This window comes from Hippocampus zosterae, chromosome 18, assembly GCF_025434085.1.
Source record: "Hippocampus zosterae strain Florida chromosome 18, ASM2543408v3, whole genome shotgun sequence".
NCBI lineage: Eukaryota > Metazoa > Chordata > Actinopteri > Syngnathiformes > Syngnathidae > Hippocampus > Hippocampus zosterae.
In genome coordinates, this window is record NC_067468.1 from 17,226,515 (window position 1) to 17,245,862 (window position 19,348).

The 19,348-nt window shown below is 54.1% G+C and overlaps 2 protein-coding genes across 5 annotated transcripts in view; both read right to left on the reverse strand.

Moving 5' to 3' along the window:
* Positions 1-19,348, reverse strand: part of btf3 (basic transcription factor 3) — a 76,003-nt gene that overhangs the window by 39,551 nt on the left and 17,104 nt on the right. The window lies entirely within an intron of this gene.
* On the reverse strand, positions 1,440-18,812 carry fcho2 (FCH and mu domain containing endocytic adaptor 2). Of its 3 annotated transcripts, XM_052051162.1 has the most exons (27): positions 18,379-18,812; positions 15,275-15,366; positions 14,850-14,924; positions 14,638-14,779; positions 14,418-14,570; positions 14,172-14,276; positions 13,803-13,901; positions 11,924-12,020; positions 10,017-10,061; positions 9,871-9,940; positions 9,201-9,222; positions 8,912-8,968; positions 8,610-8,669; positions 8,170-8,343; positions 7,208-7,232; positions 6,960-6,999; positions 6,620-6,699; positions 5,805-6,038; positions 5,176-5,288; positions 4,979-5,099; positions 4,618-4,729; positions 4,376-4,531; positions 4,071-4,203; positions 3,292-3,491; positions 3,141-3,205; positions 2,831-2,995; positions 1,440-2,412 (listed from the first exon to the last, which is right to left on the reverse strand). In XM_052051162.1, exons 1-27 carry the CDS (start codon positions 18,409-18,411, stop codon positions 2,390-2,392), a joined length of 2,691 nt encoding a protein of 896 aa, XP_051907122.1. In that variant the 5' UTR covers positions 18,412-18,812; the 3' UTR covers positions 1,440-2,389. The 3 variants fall into 3 exon arrangements, with proteins under 3 accessions (XP_051907122.1, XP_051907123.1, XP_051907124.1); XM_052051163.1 differs by lacking the exon at positions 5,805-6,038 and having other exon boundaries at positions 18,379-18,811; XM_052051164.1 differs by lacking the exons at positions 14,638-14,779; positions 14,850-14,924; positions 15,275-15,366; positions 18,379-18,812 and having other exon boundaries at positions 14,172-14,263; positions 14,404-14,547.

A 19,348-nucleotide genomic window follows, 5' to 3' on the forward strand; every position in this document is an offset into this window, starting at 1 on the left:
GATCACGCGATACGGCGCCCCGCGCGAGCCGCAACACGCCAGCGACGCGCCGCGGACCTCTGCGTGCTCCGCGCGTGCTCCATTTGCCGAAGGGTGCCGACAAATAAAGAATGTCAACAACCATCTGCTCTCTGCACAACACGAGTAGGCGCGTGCGTGGATTCATGAATTGTTCATGCCGACGGAGTGACGTGCAAACACCATTTCCTGTGCATCATCACACGCACACACACACACACACACACGCGCGCGCGAGACAAGCACACGATGTGTCCATATGTGTTGAAAGACCCCCCCCCCCCCCCCCGGATTCGAAGCAGCGCACATTCAATTTGGGTTCGGAAATTCCAAATATTTATCAACCTGGCGTTTCCTCTCGCGAGGAATGGCGTGTGTCGTATTGACCCCTTGGCCTCGGGCTTCATTTGGCCGTTCCTCTAAAACGGAGAAGAAAATACAGAAGGGGTCTTGAAAGCCAAACGGCAGAGTTGGCCTCTTCACAAGCATGACTTCATTGCGGGGCTCCTCGTTCAAATGTCTTTGGGAGCTGAATTGTCCAAAGGTCCCCCGGGGTGCAATGAATGGGCATTCTCGCCCGGACTGGAAAAAAAAAAAAAAAAAGACGGGACTCGGGTCTCTTGGGAATGTCGGTAAGAAGCGATTCCAACGGGTTGAACAAACAAAGAAAAATGGCCAAAAGGGCTGCCTTGCGCTGTGTTTTCAGACGGGGCTACTTGAGCCACTCCGGCGCCCTTCTCCCGTTCCACACCTTCGGCGACATGAAACGGCAGGGAAAGCCGACTAGAACATCACGGCCGTTGCGCAGATTGACGCGCGTGGATGCGTTGTCTCGGTTGGGTCTTTTTCGTTCCGATTTTTGAGAGGCAACGATTGGAGCCAGGATGGGAGCAGGTTTGAGTCAGCCCCGCCCCCCACCCGCCTCCTTCCCCAACGTACACACTCGCTTACCGTGACAAAATTGTATGTGACACGGCTCTGTGAAGGCGGCACGGAAGGGTCCGCCGCCCCTCCCCGGGGAACGACGAGGAGGCGGCGGCCGAGCGCAGCCCGCTCCGCATTGGCCGTTTGAAGGCAGGCGGGACCGGCGTGCTTTGGAGCCTTGCTCGACTTTGATGGCTTGCCGGGGAGGATACTTTGGAGCTCGTTGACGGGTCGCCCCATTCGGCGGTTATCGATGGAATCCGGTGGCTTGCCGTTTCGCTCGGACGGCCATTTTGGGAGAATCGGCTGGCCCTTTGCCGGCCGCGTCGCTCAAGTGGTTAGGCGGGGCGGGGAGCCTCCGACTCCGCCGGGCCTTCGGACAAACACGGACGACAAAGACGCCGGACGACCCTCCCGACATTGGCGTCGCCGCATCGATACCGGACAACCGCGTTGAAAGTCGGCTTCTTCAAATAATGAAATGAGTGACGCTGAGCTTAAAGTAGTCATTCATATATTTGTATAGATTCATATATTACACATTTGATACAGGCACAGTGAGAATTCATGACACACAGACAAATAAGTGGCTCCTATTTGTTGAACGAAAGCAATTACAATGTTTGACAATCACTGAGATCAATTTGCAAAGAAAAAAGTGGCCAAACACGAGCCCCCCCCCTTTCCCCCGTTTTCGAGCAAGAACCAGCTTGCTAAAAGTGGCGACTCAGAAGGTGGCATACTTCAAAGGGCTGATTTCTGATTGGCTGATTTATTTCTTGTCCGCGGCACACAAGAATCTCCAGATCATGCCACACCGACGGGCGGCCATTTTAGGAAAAAGCCTCGGATGGCAAAGACATGTTCCTTTCAGCATCCCAACAAGAGGCGCTGCTATGGATCAGGCACGGTTTTTTCTTGGCTGACAAGGGCACAAATTGCGACCCCCCCGAAAAAAGTTCAAGTTTTGTTGAAAGGCTACGAGTTAATTTTTAAAGCATCGCAACGCTTTTTACAACAGTTGTTTTAAAACACATTTAAAAAAGAGCCCTGAAACCCAAACGCCCGTTTTGAAAAAAACGAGCGCTGTTGCGAGGAGGCACTGAGGTCGTGGCTTTTTCGACTCTTTCTTCATTGCCGCGCCGTCCGCAAAATGATGCTGAAGGTTTTTCTAGCTGTTAATATTGATACAGTGCACGGGGTTACGCCGAGAGGAAAAAAAAAAAGCGCGGCCCGCCTTCTTTTTCTCACGTCGATGAGATCAAGCGCTCCGTTGGGGATCAAGAGGCTGAAAACGGTCGAAGCGCCGCGGGGCCCTCCACGCTCACCTTTGCCTTTTTTCCAGTCAACAGTGTCGGGTACTCGGCGGCGCTTCGTTGCGGGGATTCCCGCCGGCGGCCTTCGAAAGGCTTCCTCGGCTTTCCAAAGGCTTTCTCGGCAAACGGCCTCAGCAATCTGCCATGTAGCGACCTGAGACGGCACAACAAGCGCAAGAAATCAGGGCTGGCGCCGGGCACCTTTCCGCTTCACATCCAGACCACTTGACAAGCCCAGCTGACATCTGGAAAGCGCTCCTCGCGTTGACGAGTGTTTTGTTTTGTTTTTTCAAACAAGCAAACGGTGAAAAAGTCGTCGCTGAGAAAGGCCACGACCGCGTCCTCGCACGGAAGCGTTAGCGTGGCCATGTTATTCGTTGGGTTGAAAAGAGACTTTGAGCGAGCCATCCCCCGCAGGCCACCGAGCCACCCTCGGCGCGTTTTGCCGCCACTTCAGCTCGGACTTTTTGACCAGTCAAGCGGGACGTCAAGAAAAAGCAAGCAAGTCATTTGGAAAGAAAGCGGTGGCGTGCTCACGAGCGTCACGAGTCTTTGGGCGGGCGGGGCCTTACCCGTGGCGAACCTCTTCTTGCTGAGCGACAGCCTGTAGCCGGCGCCCCGCAGCTCCATGTCCACGCCCGACAGCGTGCCGCCCTCGCCCATGAACTGCACCGCCAGCGTGGACGGCTTGGACGGCCCGGCCGACACTTCAAACTTGGCCCGCAGGGAGCCGGCGCCTGTTCACGAGCAACGCCGTCAATCAATCACGCCCTAAATAAAAGCTTCAAGCCCTTATTGCCAACCTTCCCTTTAAAGAAAAACCACCGGCGGTCCCTCTCAAAGCCTTGAGCGGACTTCTTGGGCTCCAAAAGACAAACCCACCTTGGTTTTCAGACTTTTCCGAAATGTCGCTCAGCTTCCAAAGACATTTACTCTGCTCGGCGTTCCTGAAAGCACAGCGGGACATTGACGCCTATTCCAGGACAAGAGTGATTGGATGGATTTTGTGAGTGTGCGTGTGTGCGGTCCCAACCAAAGGGCGACGGGCAGCGACTGCATGCCGGTGACGCCGCCGTCCACGGGCACCAGGATCTGCAGAGCGCCGAGCGGGCCCGGCGCCGCCATGGAGTCCGGGTTGTAGCGGTAGTCCACGCGCACGTCGGTGGAGTCCGCCGCGCACTTCCAGTACACGGCGAGGTTCAGCGGCGTGGAGCGGATGCCGTCCGACCGCACCTGAGGACGCACGGCGCAGTCCGGGTCAGCTCCATCTTTGTCTTGTCCCTTCCGGAGCCTCGGCGCGCGGCGCTCCGGCTCCCTCCCCGTCGCCCGACTTGCCCCGGGCCGCTTCGGTCGGAGTTCACCTTTGAGTGCAACTTTCGACACAGCGGCCTCCACGTGACCAAAGTCGGAAAACAGGTGAAAATGGCACATTTCGAGTTTTTCCTGCGTTTGGCACGTAACGCCAAATGCCTGCAGACACAGCCCGCGACCGCAGGCCGTTTGCTCTTCTTCTCTTTCCTAATCAAACCTACATGCGTTACACCGCCCCCTGGTGGCCAAGGCGCAGTCATCGGAAGGTGCAGATCAGGGTGCGGCAACGGTTCATTATGTGAGGAAAACGTCCCCGATGACATTCTTGCAGAAGGCATTGTTTTCGGGGGGGCGGGGGGGATAGTTGTTTATTATTATTTTTTCCGGGATAGGAAATTTCATCTTGAAAATCCCGTCGATTGGGCCGAGGGACGATGGCGGCGTCTTTTGGCACTACCTCGGCTGCTTCCCGCGAGGGTCGATGGCGCGCCAAGGACTGACCTGGTACTTGAGGACGTCCACGTTGTAGTAGGAGGCGGCGGGGTTTTGCTCCGAGGCTTTGCGCAGGTAAGCGGTCAGCGCTTGCATGTTGAACCAGAAGTCCTTGCACTCTGAGTCGCCCCGGGACGGATCGCTGCGCGAAAAGAGAGGCGCACCCGGGGTCAGAAGGCTCGCCGAACGGCCGTCGGGGCCCGCTCGGCCATCTCGCGTCGGGGTCCGCCAACTAATTCAATTCAATCCGCACCCGGGCCCCGTCTCGGTGTCCAGCGCCGCCGGCTCCCGGGGAGAGAGAAACAAAAGCTGACCTGAAGAGGAGCTGCTGGTTGGGGAGGATCTGCTCCAGCCGGCCGGCGTTCTTCAACTTGAAGGCGAGGACGGCGGGCGAGGGGTTGCCCGTGAACACCTTGACGATGCCCGAGGGGAAAGACAGCGTCATGTCGCCCGTGATCTTTGCGATGCACCTGCGGCACACCAAGGTGGACGCCACGCATCTTGAAAATTCAAGAAAAAAAAAAAAAAGCTCGCCGGCGAGGAACGCCCGACTCACTTGGCGGGGTCGGCGCCTTTGAAGTAAGCATTGACGGCCTCCGTGAAGGCCACGGCGATGGGCAGAGCGTCCTGCGACGCCAGCGTCACCGGACTGGGGCCGCGGGACGTGCCTGGACGACGACAAGAGCGAGAGCGGATGAAGGCCCGAGAGTTGAGGGGGAGGGAAGAAAGCTCACGCGGGCCACGGGACGTCGAGGACGGCGGAAAAAGGAGGAACAAAAGGTGGACCAGATAGAAAGGAGGAAGCGCCGGAGATCAAAGTCGAAAAGGACGGACGACACGGAGAAGGATGCAAAATGAAGGCGGCCGCGAGGCGAAGGGACCAAAGCCGCTTTGAAAATGGCGTCGGCGCTCCTTACCCACGGCGGGGTTGTTGGCGGCGCCGATCGAGGCGTTGGAGGACAGCGACGACGAGCTCTCGGCGCGGGCCAGCGGCGCGGCGGGGGGCGGGCTGGCGCCGGCCGGACTGAAGGGTCTCGTCTGGAGGGTGGAGGGGAAGCGGAAGGTCGTCATGGCGCCGGCGACGGGCGTTTCGAGCGCTTTGGTTTCAACTCACAATCTCCGCGATGCCGCCGAGTTTTCCCACGGGGAGTTTGGGCCGGGAGGAGGGACGCGGCGGCGGCGGCACCAGCGCGCCCGCCGTCGCAGGGGCGCTCGGACGCTTGGGCGCTACGCGAGGCACAGCGCCAGATGCCGATGAGTGGCAAAACAGGAGGCGGGGCCAAAATGCACAAGCAAAGCAAGAGAAAAATTGGGCCAAACCAACGAGTGCGACGCACGTCGACATCATGCTCAACAAAACATCGAGGGAGCGTGCGAGCGGCTCAAAAATTAACAAAAGCGACGCGACGGCAAAACAAAGGCCATCGGGCAACGAGGAAAAGGACCGACGAGCGGAGCCGTCGTGCTTCGTATGCAGCTCCGGGTCAAACTCAAAACCCAAAGCAAAGAAAAACCGGGAGGGAGTCGGCGCACGCAAGTCGACAAAATACAAACAGGCGGCCGGTCAAAAACTTGCACATCAAGGAAAACGTCAATAGGAGGCCAAATACAACACTTGGACATCAAACAAAAAGTCAAAAGAGTGAGGGAAAAGAAATAAAACACTCCAAGCCTAAAAGCCCGCCCCCCCAAAAATCAATGGAAAAAAACCAAATCAATCAAGGACGAGCACGCAAACGTTACCCAGCAATACTGGCGCAGCCCCGTCGCTCGGCCACAAGAACGTGTCGGAAAATCCTGGGCCGGCAGAGTCGTCCGACAGGAAGCGGCTCGCCCGGCTGGCCGCTCGTCGCCCGCTTGGGGCCCCCAGCGCGGAGGAGAGGGCGCCGTCGCAGGCGCGATCGGCGGGCTCCACGGGGGCGCTGCGGGCCCGGGCGGGCGTTTCCGGCGAGCCCCGCGGAGACGAGGCCGACCAAGCTTTTTGAGCGCCATTGGGGGTGGGGGAAAGAAAAAAAAAAAAAAAAAAAAAGGCTACACACCCCCGTTCCAAAGGTCCCGTTTTGAGGTCGATCAGTTTTTCAATGAAAGAAACACAAAAGCCGCACGCGGCCGTGTTCACAAAGAAGAAAGGAAGACGCCAGCAATCGCCCGATGCTCTTTTCGACATCGAAGCTTCGACGGTAAGGAGCCGTCGTTTGACAGAATGCGCGCCGGGGAGGGCGGGGGCCGTCACGGGAGACCCGCGCGACCCCGACGAGGTGCCAATTAAAGCTGGATTACGGCCGCGCTCGGGCGCCGGGTCAGCGCTAATGTCGCGCCTCTACAAACGCAGCACGCAAAGGCCGCCGCGGCGCCCAACTCGGCTTTCGCCGACACCTCAGACGAGGGAGGGGGTGCACGCCGAAGGGGAGATGTGACGCCTTTAATTTTGTATTGCCCCCTTTGTAATTCTGTGGGCATTCAAATCGAGGTGAGTTTCAATTCACCAACATCAGGTAGGTTTGAGGTTTTTTTTGTGTGGGGGGGGGGGGGGCACAATTGAGAAAACGTTTGCTTACCTGCGGACGCAAGATGGGAGGAAGCGGCGCCCAGGAACGGGCCGAGCGGATCCAGGGACAGCAGGTCGTTGTTGCTCAGTCTGCGGCCAACCGACAAAAACATCCGCAAAAGACGACGTTTGCTTGCGGCCAAAAGAATTCTTTCTATTTGTTGGCAAGGTGATACAAATGCCAGCGCGCTTTTAGGACTTCACCACAATTGACAAGCACGCCTTGGCTGGGCGTGAATTGTTGAAAATTAGACTCCGAGAGGCCCACCGGAGCCACCGCCACGCAATCAAATGTGAGTTGAGGCGGCCCCCGCAAAAGGAGAACGACGCCACAAAGTTGCTGGACTCACTCGTATGAAGCCGGCGCTCGCGCTTTGGCCAGCTCGTCACCTGCCGGGAGGGAAAAGCACAAGCGTCAGCCGCGCCGTGCTCGGAGGCAAACAAAGAACGGCCATTTGCCCCCCGCCCCCAACCCCGACCCCGGCACCACCCGCACGTCGCTCTCGCTCGGCTCGACTTTGAAAAACAAGCGCCCGCTCAAAAGCCACTCGGGGGACGACGCGAAGGAAAAGGAAGAAAGAGCAAAAGATCTACTCACTGGACTGGTTCCTCCGCATTTGGCCCTGAAAAAAAGAAAAACAAAGAGAGAAACTCTGCAGTCAACTTGGTTGAAAAGAACAAGTCGCAAGAGAAAACCGACTGACAGAAATTAAAAAAAAAAAAAAGTTGCTTTTGGCCAACGCAAATCAAGTAGTCAACATTTTTTTTGAAAGGGGCCATATTGATATATACACAGGAGATATTTAAATATGACGGCGCTTTTGTGATTGGTGTGACGCTCCTTTGGACTATTTAGTTAGTTGATGAAAATCCATTTCCATGCAAGGATGGCGCTCATCAAAGGTGGCCACTCCATGAGGTCAAGTAACTCGGTTTTGCTTTTGGAAAACCGGCCCTTCTCGTCTTCCTTCTTGACACGGATGAGAAAATACGTGAAGAGCGGCCACGGCGTAGGACGTGAATATTTTCACCCGCCAATGACAAGGGGCTCACACCACGCCGCCACTTCAAACAAAGGAAACGTCACTTGTCATTTTGGCCTGCAAATAGCCTCAGTTGGCATTTGGATGTGATGGCAACTTTTCTGCCAACGATGGCAACTCTTCATCCTTGCCTGAAAGCATAGCGGAGACGCGGGTTGAAAATCCCCAAGTCCAGTTAAGAGATCCTGGGAAATGTATGTAAACACTGTATTTAACTTGGTGTTCCGTTAAGTCGCCTGGAGGGGGGGGGGGGGCTAATGCAATCGCGTAAATCCTCATGCGAGTCACGAGCTAATGCTCAGGCTCTTGTTAAGTATAAAAATAAATGCCTTGAAAGGGGGCCAGGAATGCCGTCCCAGTCAAGCGTGACCAAAACCTTCCCCTGTTGCCCTCTAGTGTTGCAGAGCGGGAGCGTCCACTGACTCACTGCACGGGGCCAAGAAAGACAACCAATTGTTTTCCCCTTACCATTAGTTGGGTGGGGGGGTGTGTGTGTTGCATTTCCACAGCGACGTACCGAGGTCGGCGGCGACAGGACGATGTTGCCGACGGAGGCCTTGAGCTCGTCGATGGCGGCGCGGTTGTGGTACGCGCCGTCGTTGGGCTGCGCGGGCTTGATCTCCACGTGGAACTTGCGCGGCTCCTCCTCGTCCTCCGAGTCGCTGGACGAGTAGAAGGAATTCTCTTTGGCATGTTGGCCCCGTCCCGTTAAGGAGCCAAAGAAGAAGGGAAAAAAAAACAAACGAGCAAACGAGCACGCAGACCGACGAGCGCACGGCAATTTGCTTTTCCCTCTTCACCAGCACGTGGGCCCGCTGACAATTCCAAAAGGCCCACCAAAGTTGTTGCTTTTTTGGTGTGCGGGCGAGGGGGTGGCTCGTTTTGTCGTTTCTAAATGATACGCCGTCACGTACCGCAAAGGATTTCTTTTGCCTTGAGAAGCGGACATTGAAGGATATCATTCTCCAGGGATTCGGGCCGGATGCAGAAGCCCTCGTCGTCAACTCGCGGAACATTCTGCAAAAAGCCGAAGGCCAATCAAGTCGCGTGGGCGGCAGGGAGGAGGGGGGAGGAAGCAAATTGGAAATTGAAAAGCGCGGCTCGGCAGCCGCCGCCGCCGACTGGCGTCCGAGGCCGCAAATGGGATGCGTCCTAAACACCTCGCTCATCGCCATCCCAAACATTCGAGATACGGGACGCGTACGAGGGGCGGGAGACTTGGGAAAACAATGCGCGTGCGTGCGTGTTGGCTGGCTTACAGCGTTCTGAATGTCTATGGCCCCGTAGTATCCGGGGGGAGCGCCGTTGGCAGCGTTCTGCAAACACAAACAAAGACAAGCCCAATGAATGAATGAATGAATGAGCAAATCTGCAAAACAAACAAGAGGGGAAGCGGCGAGCGAGAGAGAGAGTCACACATTCAAGTAGTAAGACACGACACAAAATGAGCGCCCCCCCCGCCCGCCCGCCGCTCGACATGGCCAGCGACAACCACAACACGACACGCCACCACGACGAGGAGAGAGAGGAAGGAAGGCGTTGACTCACACTTTCTGCCTCCGTCGATTCCCTGCAAGACCAAAAGGGACACGGCAGCATGACAAAACGCTCCACATTGGTCAGACAAACATCGAAATGTGCACAATGGCGCCCATCGGACAACGGCTCGTAACACGCCACTGCAGCGGCCATCGCCATCGTTGACACATTTAAAGGGCGGGGAAAAAAACCCACCCAAAATAACCCCCCCAGAAGCTCAGAAAGCTTCTTCCTGCACAATAATACAAAAGTACAATTATTTCTAGCGTCGCAAAGTGCCATTGCTCAATCTCCTCCCACGCCCTTACAAATCAGCACTTAGCCCTTTTTTGGGGTGTGGGGGGGTCTTTGTTCAAATTATTGGTGAAGTAAACCTTTTAGATGCCTCCAAAATATGCTGTTGGTCTTGGACTGGAGGATTCCGCCCACCGGCGGCGATCGCGGGCATTTCATAGCGTTTAATGAGTGACTTGACACGCATACCGAATGGGGGCTGCGAACGAGCACTTGCCAATGTTTGTGTGACATTTCCCGACGCCATAGATGGTTGAAAATCACGCCGCTCAACAGCGGGGTCGGTGGCTTGAAACGACACAAACTAACGGGCCGTGGTGTCTTTTGGGATTGGAGGACGAGGCCTCATTTCATTTGTCGGCGACAATCTGGTGCGAATCCTTACGTGGAGTCGGTGTCTTTGTCTTTCCGGCGTCCCGGGATGCCGAATGGCTTTCTCCTCCTGGCTTTGGCACCTACGGACACACAAAAGGGAGCGCGTCCCGCCATTTGTTGACACGGATGAGATATGGCGAGTGAAGAAGCTCCTACCTTCGGCGGCCATGGCGGCGTTACACTCCTCAAACTCGATGGGCCCTAAGGAGACCACAAAAAAAAAAAAAAAATCACCACCATTTTCATCTTTTTGGCTTCATTGGGCACACAAAGATTCATAAGGAGCCGCCGGATTATTGGTGGCTCCTTATGAATCTTTCTTCATCGATACGAGTCACAACGGGCGCCAGCGATCGGCCAATAGCAACGTAGCACGTAGCAACATTTGACGGCGGCGACCCTGGGCCTACGCCCACACGCAGAATCGACTGGAAAGTTCCTGACATCGCTCGCTCGGGCAAAAGAAAGCCCGCAGCTTCGGAAAAGTGAAAAGAAATAAAAGAGCACCTGAAAGTCGAGAGCACGCCGCGTCGCACTCAGAAGTGAAACTCATAACAAATACCAGGCTGCAATTCCCAAGCTTTAGCCAAAAAGAGACATTCCGAGGGACCCAAATTGTGCACATCGCACACTTCCGACGTCATCATAAACAACCCTCCCCCCGACCCCCCAGAAGACGTGTGCATTTTATGCAAAGCATTGAACCCTCCCTTCAACCGATGTCTGTTGATCGAGGGGAGGACGTCTCTTTTCTTTTGGACTCGGCAAGCAGCCGTGCGTGAGTAGCGGATGCTTTTTTTCTTTCCTTCATTTTTTTTCTTGGCGTGGCACTGGGGGTGGGGGCGGAGGGGGGTGCTTGAAAAGGAGGTGGGGAGGCGGGCAGAGTTTGCGTGTCTGGCCCGCCGCCAGTCCACAGCTCAGCTGGATATCGTCGAACACTCCAAACGCACCCCGTCGGTCGCCCCCCTTCGCTCCTCCAAGCATGCCGTTTCCGCAATAAAAAGTGGATTCAACCTCGCTAGCGCCAAGACGGGAGGCGAATTTTGCGGCCCGATTCCGCTCTCAGGCCGACAGGTTCGTTCGGGACCTCGAGTCCTTCAGAGACTCTTCTTTTTATTTTGGCCCTTTTAAAAACAAAAAAGGTCATTTCATCATCTATTTCCGATGGCTGCTAATGAACGGCTCCATGCGGACAAGATTTGGGCTTTTTCCCCTTTTTCTTTTCTTTTCTTTTTTTTTTAACCGCCTCAATTAATTCTGCTGTCCAAATAAATGAGGGCCAGAGCTGGACAAGGGCCGGTTTTCAGGCATTGTTTACACACACACACACACTCAGCGCCGAGATGAGCCGCCCGCTTGCCTGACGTAATGCCGCGCATGAGTGGAGACGAGCAGGAGGAGGGGGCGGCGACGTCACGGCCCCCGGAGGCTTGAGATATTCACACGCATGGCATGCTGGGGGGGGGGGGAGACGACGAGCATTCCGGTGCGCCTTCGATAAATAGCGAGACATGCGGGGGCGGCCGGCCTCTCGTGGGCAAAGTTTACACAAGAGTCACTGTTGAGCTTTGACCCGGGCGAAAAGCTCGCCGGTGCCCGCTTAATGAACAACGAGAACCAAATGATCAGTCGGTGACTTGTCACCGCACGCATGCTGGATCAGCTTTTGGGGCTACGCGTGCAGTTTACTCTTCTGCATTCTTTGGAATGGAAGCACCCAAAAGGTGGGCACCGTTGTCATTCTGCACGGTGCAGCATCTGTTAGCGAGGAGCGCTCGCCAGGTACCTTCACGACCAGGCAACCAAATCAACGAGCGCCATTGAAATGAAGCGAAATGCCATGAACCGCTTTCAGATGGCCACCACGAAAAACAAAAGCAAACAAAAACCCGACATTTTTGCGATGGGGTTTTAATGAAGAAAAAGAGCCGTTTCAAGCAAAATTGTATTTTGCCCTGAGTTGTGGCTGACATTCGGTAGCCCCTTGGGACTGCGCTCATTTTGCATTTGTCCAGCACGGGACTCCGAGAAATAATCCCCCCCCCCCCAAAAAAAAGGCTTACCCGGTCTCTCCTTGCCCGTTCCTTTGCTTTCGGCCAGTTTCTGTATCAAGCTCTCCGCTGAGGTGTTCTCCACGTTCCTCACAAACTCATTGTGAACCTGCGCAATCCCCAAGAAGTCAAAGATATTTTTAATTTTTAAAAATAGGATGAGCAATTCAAATTTGTTGTCACGGGAGGGGCTGGGAGGGGAGACAAAACAAAATCGTCACATTAAATAATTCTCAGTTGATAGAATACGACCCGAAATACGTGCGCCGCTGTTAGTCGATTTGGTCTGATGAAAGTGTGCTAGGCTAAAGCTAACGTTGAATGCAAAACAACACCGACGATACGGAAACACGCAACGTGTGCCACACAACGCAGTGCAGAGAAAAATTCGACACGGCCCTGTGGAAAGGTTGTTGTGAGATGAAAACAAAAGCAAAAAAAAAAGGGTTCCGCTACATGTGACCTGCGCGACTCCGTTGACAATGACAAATGTTCTTAAAAGGAGGTGGGGGAGGGGGGCAAATAGAAAACCTATCATGTGTTTTTGCACACAATTTTAGAATGCGGGGATGTGGCCGTGTTGGGAAATGCAATGAAATGAAACGTTCAACACACACCTGCCACCGGTTAAAGGCCTTCCGATTGATCCGAAATAAAGTTGAGCCGCTCCAGTGGGCTTTTCCTTTTGAAATTTGGACTTGACCACAAACGGACGTTTGCATTGTTTTTCAGTCATCACAAAGCAATGGCTTCCAAATCCGCCACATGACAGGAAAGACGGTCAAAGCGCTCGCAACCGCTCTGCCGCCAACGCGAGGACGGGGGGCAGCGGCGCGCCATTGTTGACAGGGAAGGACGGGCCGGGAGGAGATGCGAGGGCGGCGCGCGGGCATTTCGGGTGCCTGATGTACTGTAGCGCCGAGTCTCGCATCAAGACACAAACGCACACGCGCCACCTGGCCCCGAGGGCCGCGCGCGGAGGTGGACTGCATTCGCTCTGTGAGATGGAGTCGGAGGTGTGGGGAGGGGGGGGGGACGCGTTCTCACGCGAGCCGTCGGGTGCCGCTGCCACGAGAAGGCCGCTCATTGGCCCACACGCATCTCCCTTCGAGGCATCCTCACTCACTTGCAAAAACAAACAGAGCACGCAGCCTGAAACACACACCTGCCACACACACGGGGCGCTTCTTTCCACTCTCGCCCCCATGCCGCTGTTCTCGGCATCGTGTCGCGCTTTTACTCTCTGCATTGGAAAATGATTTGAGCCATAGCGGGGCTTCAAATCCCTCAGTCGCGCATGGCTGTGTGTGTGTGTGTGTGTGTCAGTCAAAAATGAGTTCCATTCGCCTGCCGGCCAGACCGAAAGATGCGAGTCCAGGCGCACTCGCACCTAGCGGTCGCTAACCTTCGGAGGACTTGCGCTCGGTCGCCTCATTTTAAACTTTGAAACATTTGGCGGATTTACGGATGTGATTAATGGGCGCAATTTGGACAGGGGACATGCTGCAGGATCCAAGAGTCCGTTTTTTTTCCCCCCGACGCTCGTCAGCGTGACTCGACTCCTCATCAAAGCTGGGAAAGAGGCGGCCTCGTCGACAGACAACCCGTGAGCGCCCCGCGGCGGACGAGGCGAGAAGCGTTTGCCGGCGGCATGAACCCCACGAGTTAGCAAACAAGTGTCGACAACGGAGGCGCCTTTCACACTGGGGGTTTTGAGCACTTCTTAATTGTCGGGCGCGGAAGGCCGAACGGCGCGTTTCCTGCTCGCCGGCGAAAGCATTAGCGTGATCAAAGCGGACAATAATGCATCTGACGCCCAGTGAACCCGGTCGGCTCAACGCCCGCCTCCGCCCGCCGGAATGTTCCGGAGCACGCGCGCGCGCGCACTCACCTCTCCTATTTGCACGTGCGTTTCGTCCACGGCCCGCGAGTACGAGCGGATGATGTCCTTCATGCGCAGGACGTGGCTTTCTTCGATGGCCTGGAATTTCTGCGGTCAGAGCAGACAAAATGTGAAAGCAAGTGACACTTTTCCACATGCAGGGCGCTCGCTGGTGGCCTTTTCCTTTGCCAGCTCGGCGCTTCTCCAACTTTGGACACTAAACCCAGGGCGCCCTCTGCTGGCCACTGAAAACGACCTGAGCAAACGCGTTGAAGAGCCAGGACAAAAACGGGCTGCCGACGGCGACAAAGACGACGAGGATGGCGTCGTCTTCACGGGGGCAAAGCAAAAAAAAATAAAATAAAATAAAAATCCTACCTGTGCCGTTTCCTCCATCTTGAGTTCAAAGTCCGACTTGGCGTAGGCGTATTTCTCCACGTACGACTTGTACGTCTCTGTGGCTTTTTTGGCTTTGAGTCCGGCCTGAAAAGGAAGGAACAAAGAGCGGTCCGTCGGCACGAGAACACCCGCTTTCCACCGCGCGCGTCCGCCTGCGTGGATTTTCAAGCCGGGCCGCAGCCAGAAAAGGAGGGCGGTGACGGCCCGCGACGAGCGCCGTCCTACCTTGTCCACGTCTCTCTGGGTGGCCCCTTCCTTGCGGAGGCGCTCCTGCTCCACGGTTTTGGCGTTGTAGCTCTCCTTGGACTTGTGCAGGGCCTGCCCCGTGCTCTGGATGTTCTGCACCGCCTCCAAGGTGGACGCCACCTCTTCCTTTGTCTGAGCACCACGGGAGAACCCGGTTTTTTCTCCCTTCGTCCGCTGCCGAGCGGCGACGGGCGCTCACCTTCTTGTGCGCTTTGGCCTGCTCGTCCACGTACTTGTGCACGTCTTTGATGAGCTCCTGCAGCTTGCGCACCAGCTCCATGTGGCACGCGGCCAGCTTCTCCGTGGAGCCCTTAAACAGCTCCCACGCCGGCGCAAAGGTCCTGCGGAGGAGATGGCCGCCGACAGACGTTGGGACCGGGTCGACGCGGCTCAAAAGGGCGCTCGGCTCACCCCAGCTGGGAAAAGTTGCCCGCCGTCTTGGCCAGCTTGCTCATGGACCTGGCGTAGGCCTCCTCGATGACGCTCCTGGAGAGGCGGGCGCGGCGCATTTGCAGGGTGACGTGTCGGCCGCCAGAGGGGGACAAAATCAAGCCGCGCTTTCTCTTTCCTCCGACACGCTTATGATACGTCGCTACTCTTCCAATTAGGACTACGTGTCTTCCGTGCGCGTTTCTCAACACGGGTAGCTGGCAAAGAGCGGCGCTCTCGTAAGATTTTTGGGGGTCCGAGTGGCTTTTTGACGCCATTTTCGATTCTGGCTCTGACGCGCCAAGGTTTCAGGCTGTAAAGGAAGCTAGGAGCTCAAGGAAAGTTCTCGCTCTAAGTTCAGCAATGACAATGACATTGTTGAACGTTCTCTCTCTTTTTTTTTTTACCTTTCCCTGATGAAGTCGGTCAGCTCCTTGGAGGAAATCTGTCCGTGCTTCATGTTGTGGTACAGCACATCAAAGCCGTTGTTCTTGTCGCCCTGTCGAGAAAACGGCAGCAAAGGAAGACTGTCGGTTGGCCGATTCCAACACTTACAAATACTCCAAATGTTGTCGGAATCGGACAAATTCTCTCGGCGTTTGTCTTTGAAGGATCTCGGGAAATGCTCCCGCCGTCTGCTGCGTGCGACCGCGGGAGCGGCCCGGCACATCAACCGCCAATCATTGACACCCGCCGAAACGCATCGCGGCGCCGGAGTGAACGCCATCGTGTTTGAATGACCACATTTTGGAAGCGACTCAAAACATCCGCCCATCCGATCTGACGTCTCGTGAACCTTCTCCATTGAACGCAATCTAGTGCGACAAAAAGAACGTGTACGTTACACATCAGACAAATCAAAGCAAATGGTCCATTTTTCTCAATAAAATCAAGACCAGTAGGCGGCCCATCTCCTCGAGGCAGGCGCCCCCAACAATCGGATTCTCTGATGCGCAATTGGATTTTGGCGGGAAAAGATTTGGGTCATAGGCAGGACAAGGGTCAGCTTCATAGGAGTGAGAACAGATGGGTTTTTGTTTTTCTTTTTTGCTCCAGCGCTAACGGCAAAGATTGCTTTGTGATGGAAAAGGCTCGATGGTTGGAGCGAGCGCCGCGCTTCCAGTCCGAGACAAAGGCAAGCAACGCCACCTCAGCAAGCATCCTCATTCTTGCCCAGTGACTTCCTCCTTCCTGCCCGCGCCGACACAGTCAGCACTTTCACCCGGGCCGCGACATCCCGCGCAAGCCCCCTTTCCTCAACGCTTGACGCGTTGAGGCTCTGGGCTCACTTCTTCATCCAACATTTGACTCGGGAGGAAGGAGAAAATGCCGGACGAATCCTTTTTGTCTCGGAAGGCAAACTCGTCACGCCGCTTACGGAACAAGGATGCGGGATTTCTGTTAGTGCGTGTGCCCTTCGGCTAATGATTTGCAGTCAAAAGTCAACGCGGTCGGCAGCCAAGGCGTGCGCGCGCATCTTAAACACACAGCTGATCTTTGCCATCACTGGATTCTCTTGTGGCCGAGGCACAAAGGGCAGACTGACAGACGGAGCGCCTCGCTCGCCTCCTTTCCGTTCACTTCGCCAGCGCGTCGGCTTCGGCCATTTGCACCTTCGCTTGAAGTCCACAACGGAGATGGTGCGATCGCTCAAGCGTGCGCCCCCCCCCTCCTCAAACGACCGGTGAGATGGCTGCTCACAATGAACCAATCACATACAAACTCATGTCGGATGGCGGTCTCCATACGCATACAAAGTGCCTCCGCATCCAAATCAGATGTTCCAGGAGGCTTTTCTCCACCTCGGCTTTGCTTTGATGCTTCGTCAAATGATGACGAAGGCCATTTTGGTGCGTTGCAACTCCAGTCATGTCAAATTACGGTTGCCTTTTCGCCTAACAACTTTGGTTTCGTAACATTTGGACTCTGTGCTCATCAAATTATGACACCGTTCTTTTCAATTTGGACTTTTGTCTCGTAAAATGACAGCTTTACTCTGGTAAAAATTGTGAATTTATTCCCAAAACTATTCTCATACAAAAGAGATTCCTGGCGAAAATGTCGGTTTCATTGACAAAATAATCAATTTCATTCTTTCTTAATGCTTCAATGCTTCCCTTTTTTTGTTGAAAAAAAAAAAACAACAACTAAACAAAACAAAACAAAAAAAACCCAAATTGTCATTTTCACCCAAGCTACCACGAGAGGAGACGACACAATGCTCCGTTCTTATCTCGTTGATATCTTTTCAACTTTGTGTTGACAGGCAACATTCCCACGCCGGCACGCCATAAAGGACGTGCCGGCCGGAAATAATGCAGCGGAAAGGAGGCATTCAACGTGGCCATGGGCACAGCACGGCTCCTTGTTTCCCGTCAATCAAAAGCAGAAACGAATCGCACAGCGGTCCAGATTTGGACCGCCGGCCTCAGGTTTTGACACTGCCATCAGGCTTCTACTGCATCAAGCTTTTTTTGGCCTTTAACTTCCTAAGTCACGAATGTTTTCAGAAAACAAAAACCCACACCATGTCAGGCAAGCACAATTTGAGCCAAGAATGACTGAGCTACGAGGCTAATTTTGAGGGATTTATTCAAAGCCAACATATTCGATTTTCAACATTGTATCAATGTGACTAACCAGCTGTGTGCGAGCATCGACACGTTTTTTTTTAATGAATCACTCCCACACAATAAGGTATTTTAAGGACAAGTGGCTGCTGTAAATTTCAAGGGAATTTTGGTGTAAGTAAAAGTGGTGTACATTTGTCGTAAGCCTGGCTTAAGAAGAGTGGCTCGAATCAAATTATGGCCTTAAATACTTTGCCTTCCAGGGCACGACACTACTAATAAAAGGTATTATCATACAAAACCGTTGCTGTGACTTAGTAGTTAATAAGTGTCAGGCCTCTTCTTGTCTGAGCTAGCATAGCCACGTCAAATCATGTCCGTGGGGAAACGTCCTTTGCGCGGCACAAACATGACATTGCACGCCATCAAACAGTGGCTCTCAGACTTAACAATGACATTTATCAAATTGTAAAAGACGAACAAATTGTGCGATTTAAAAAGCTTCGGGGAAATTCTAAACATCTGGCCTCTCACTGAAACTTCACGGAAGGAAGAAAAATGAGCCCCCCCCAAGAAAGATGTGAGTGACAATCGCGCCAACCAATGGCCTCCTCGAAAGGGTAGGCAAGCGTCCGCACACAAGCCACGGCAGCCAATCGGCAAAGGCTAAATGAAACGGGGGGGAGGGAGTGGGGGCGTATAAGTTTGGGATTGTCAAGCTCGGTCGACTCTCGCCTTCCCTTGAAAGGCCCGACCAAATTCCGGCATTGTCTCAATAACGCATAATAGTGATAATGACATTTAAGAATCTAACGACGACGGGGTATTTTAACAGATTTTTTGTTTGCTTTTTTGTTTTTTACTTGTTTTTTATTTGACGCTAAGGAAACGAGACGAGAAGGTCCCGGTGTAAACAGCCCCGAAAAGTAGACGCAACCTACCCAGAAATTGTCCACGAAGTAGGGCGTAATCATCTTGTCTTCGTCGTCCTCTTCTTCGCCGCCGACACTTTTGGAGAAACTTTGGTTTTTCGCTTTAAAAAATGGCCAAATTCATCCACAACGAGCTCTCGCTGAGTTCATGCCGTGCACTGCTTCGTTTCTTTCTTCCGCTCGCCCCGTCGGGGTTTCACCCCTTTCCTTTCCCTTTTGCCCCCTTTTTCCCCCTTCCTCCCACCTCAGCCCACAAAACTTCACCTCTCGACCCGGTCGGTTGTCCAAGTCCGTCTCTCGCTACTCCCGGGTCGACCAGCAAACAACGAGTCGAGCCGCTCGGCGGAACCTTGCAGGACGAAACCGCGCTGCCAGCTGCAGTGCTGACGGGAAAGCGAGAAAACAACGAGGCGAAGGGGAACTCAAAAGGTGCGTTCACTGACGTACAGGAAACTCGAAGAGGCGTCCAGGGACTCTGAGAAAAGCGTAAAACTGCAACTGGAGTGTCGGTGAAATCGCGACTCGACTGTCTTAAAATTACGCCAGCATTTGATTAGAAATACAACGTCAAAATTTAAATTAATATCTTGTCAAATGATGCCTGATATGGGTAAAATTCTGTCTTTCTACTTGTTCATTTAGTAAATGAAAGCATTCGTCTACATTTACGACTTTATTATAATAAAATGAGTACATACAATTACGGCATAGTTTTTGTAATTAGGACACCAATCGTCGGATGATGGCAATTAATTTTTTGGTCGAATGAACAACTCTCAGTAAACGATGCCTTTTTTTCGAGATTTTTATATGGCGGGTGCGAAACGATTGTAGGACGGTTCGAATTCCGTTTGATGAAGTCGTCGGGACACCTCACAGAACTCAAAGATGAACAATGACGTACTGTATTCTGAATGGTGACTTTGGTCCCCCCCCCCCCCCCCCCCAAATCCCCCTAAGATACACTTCATTGCAGATT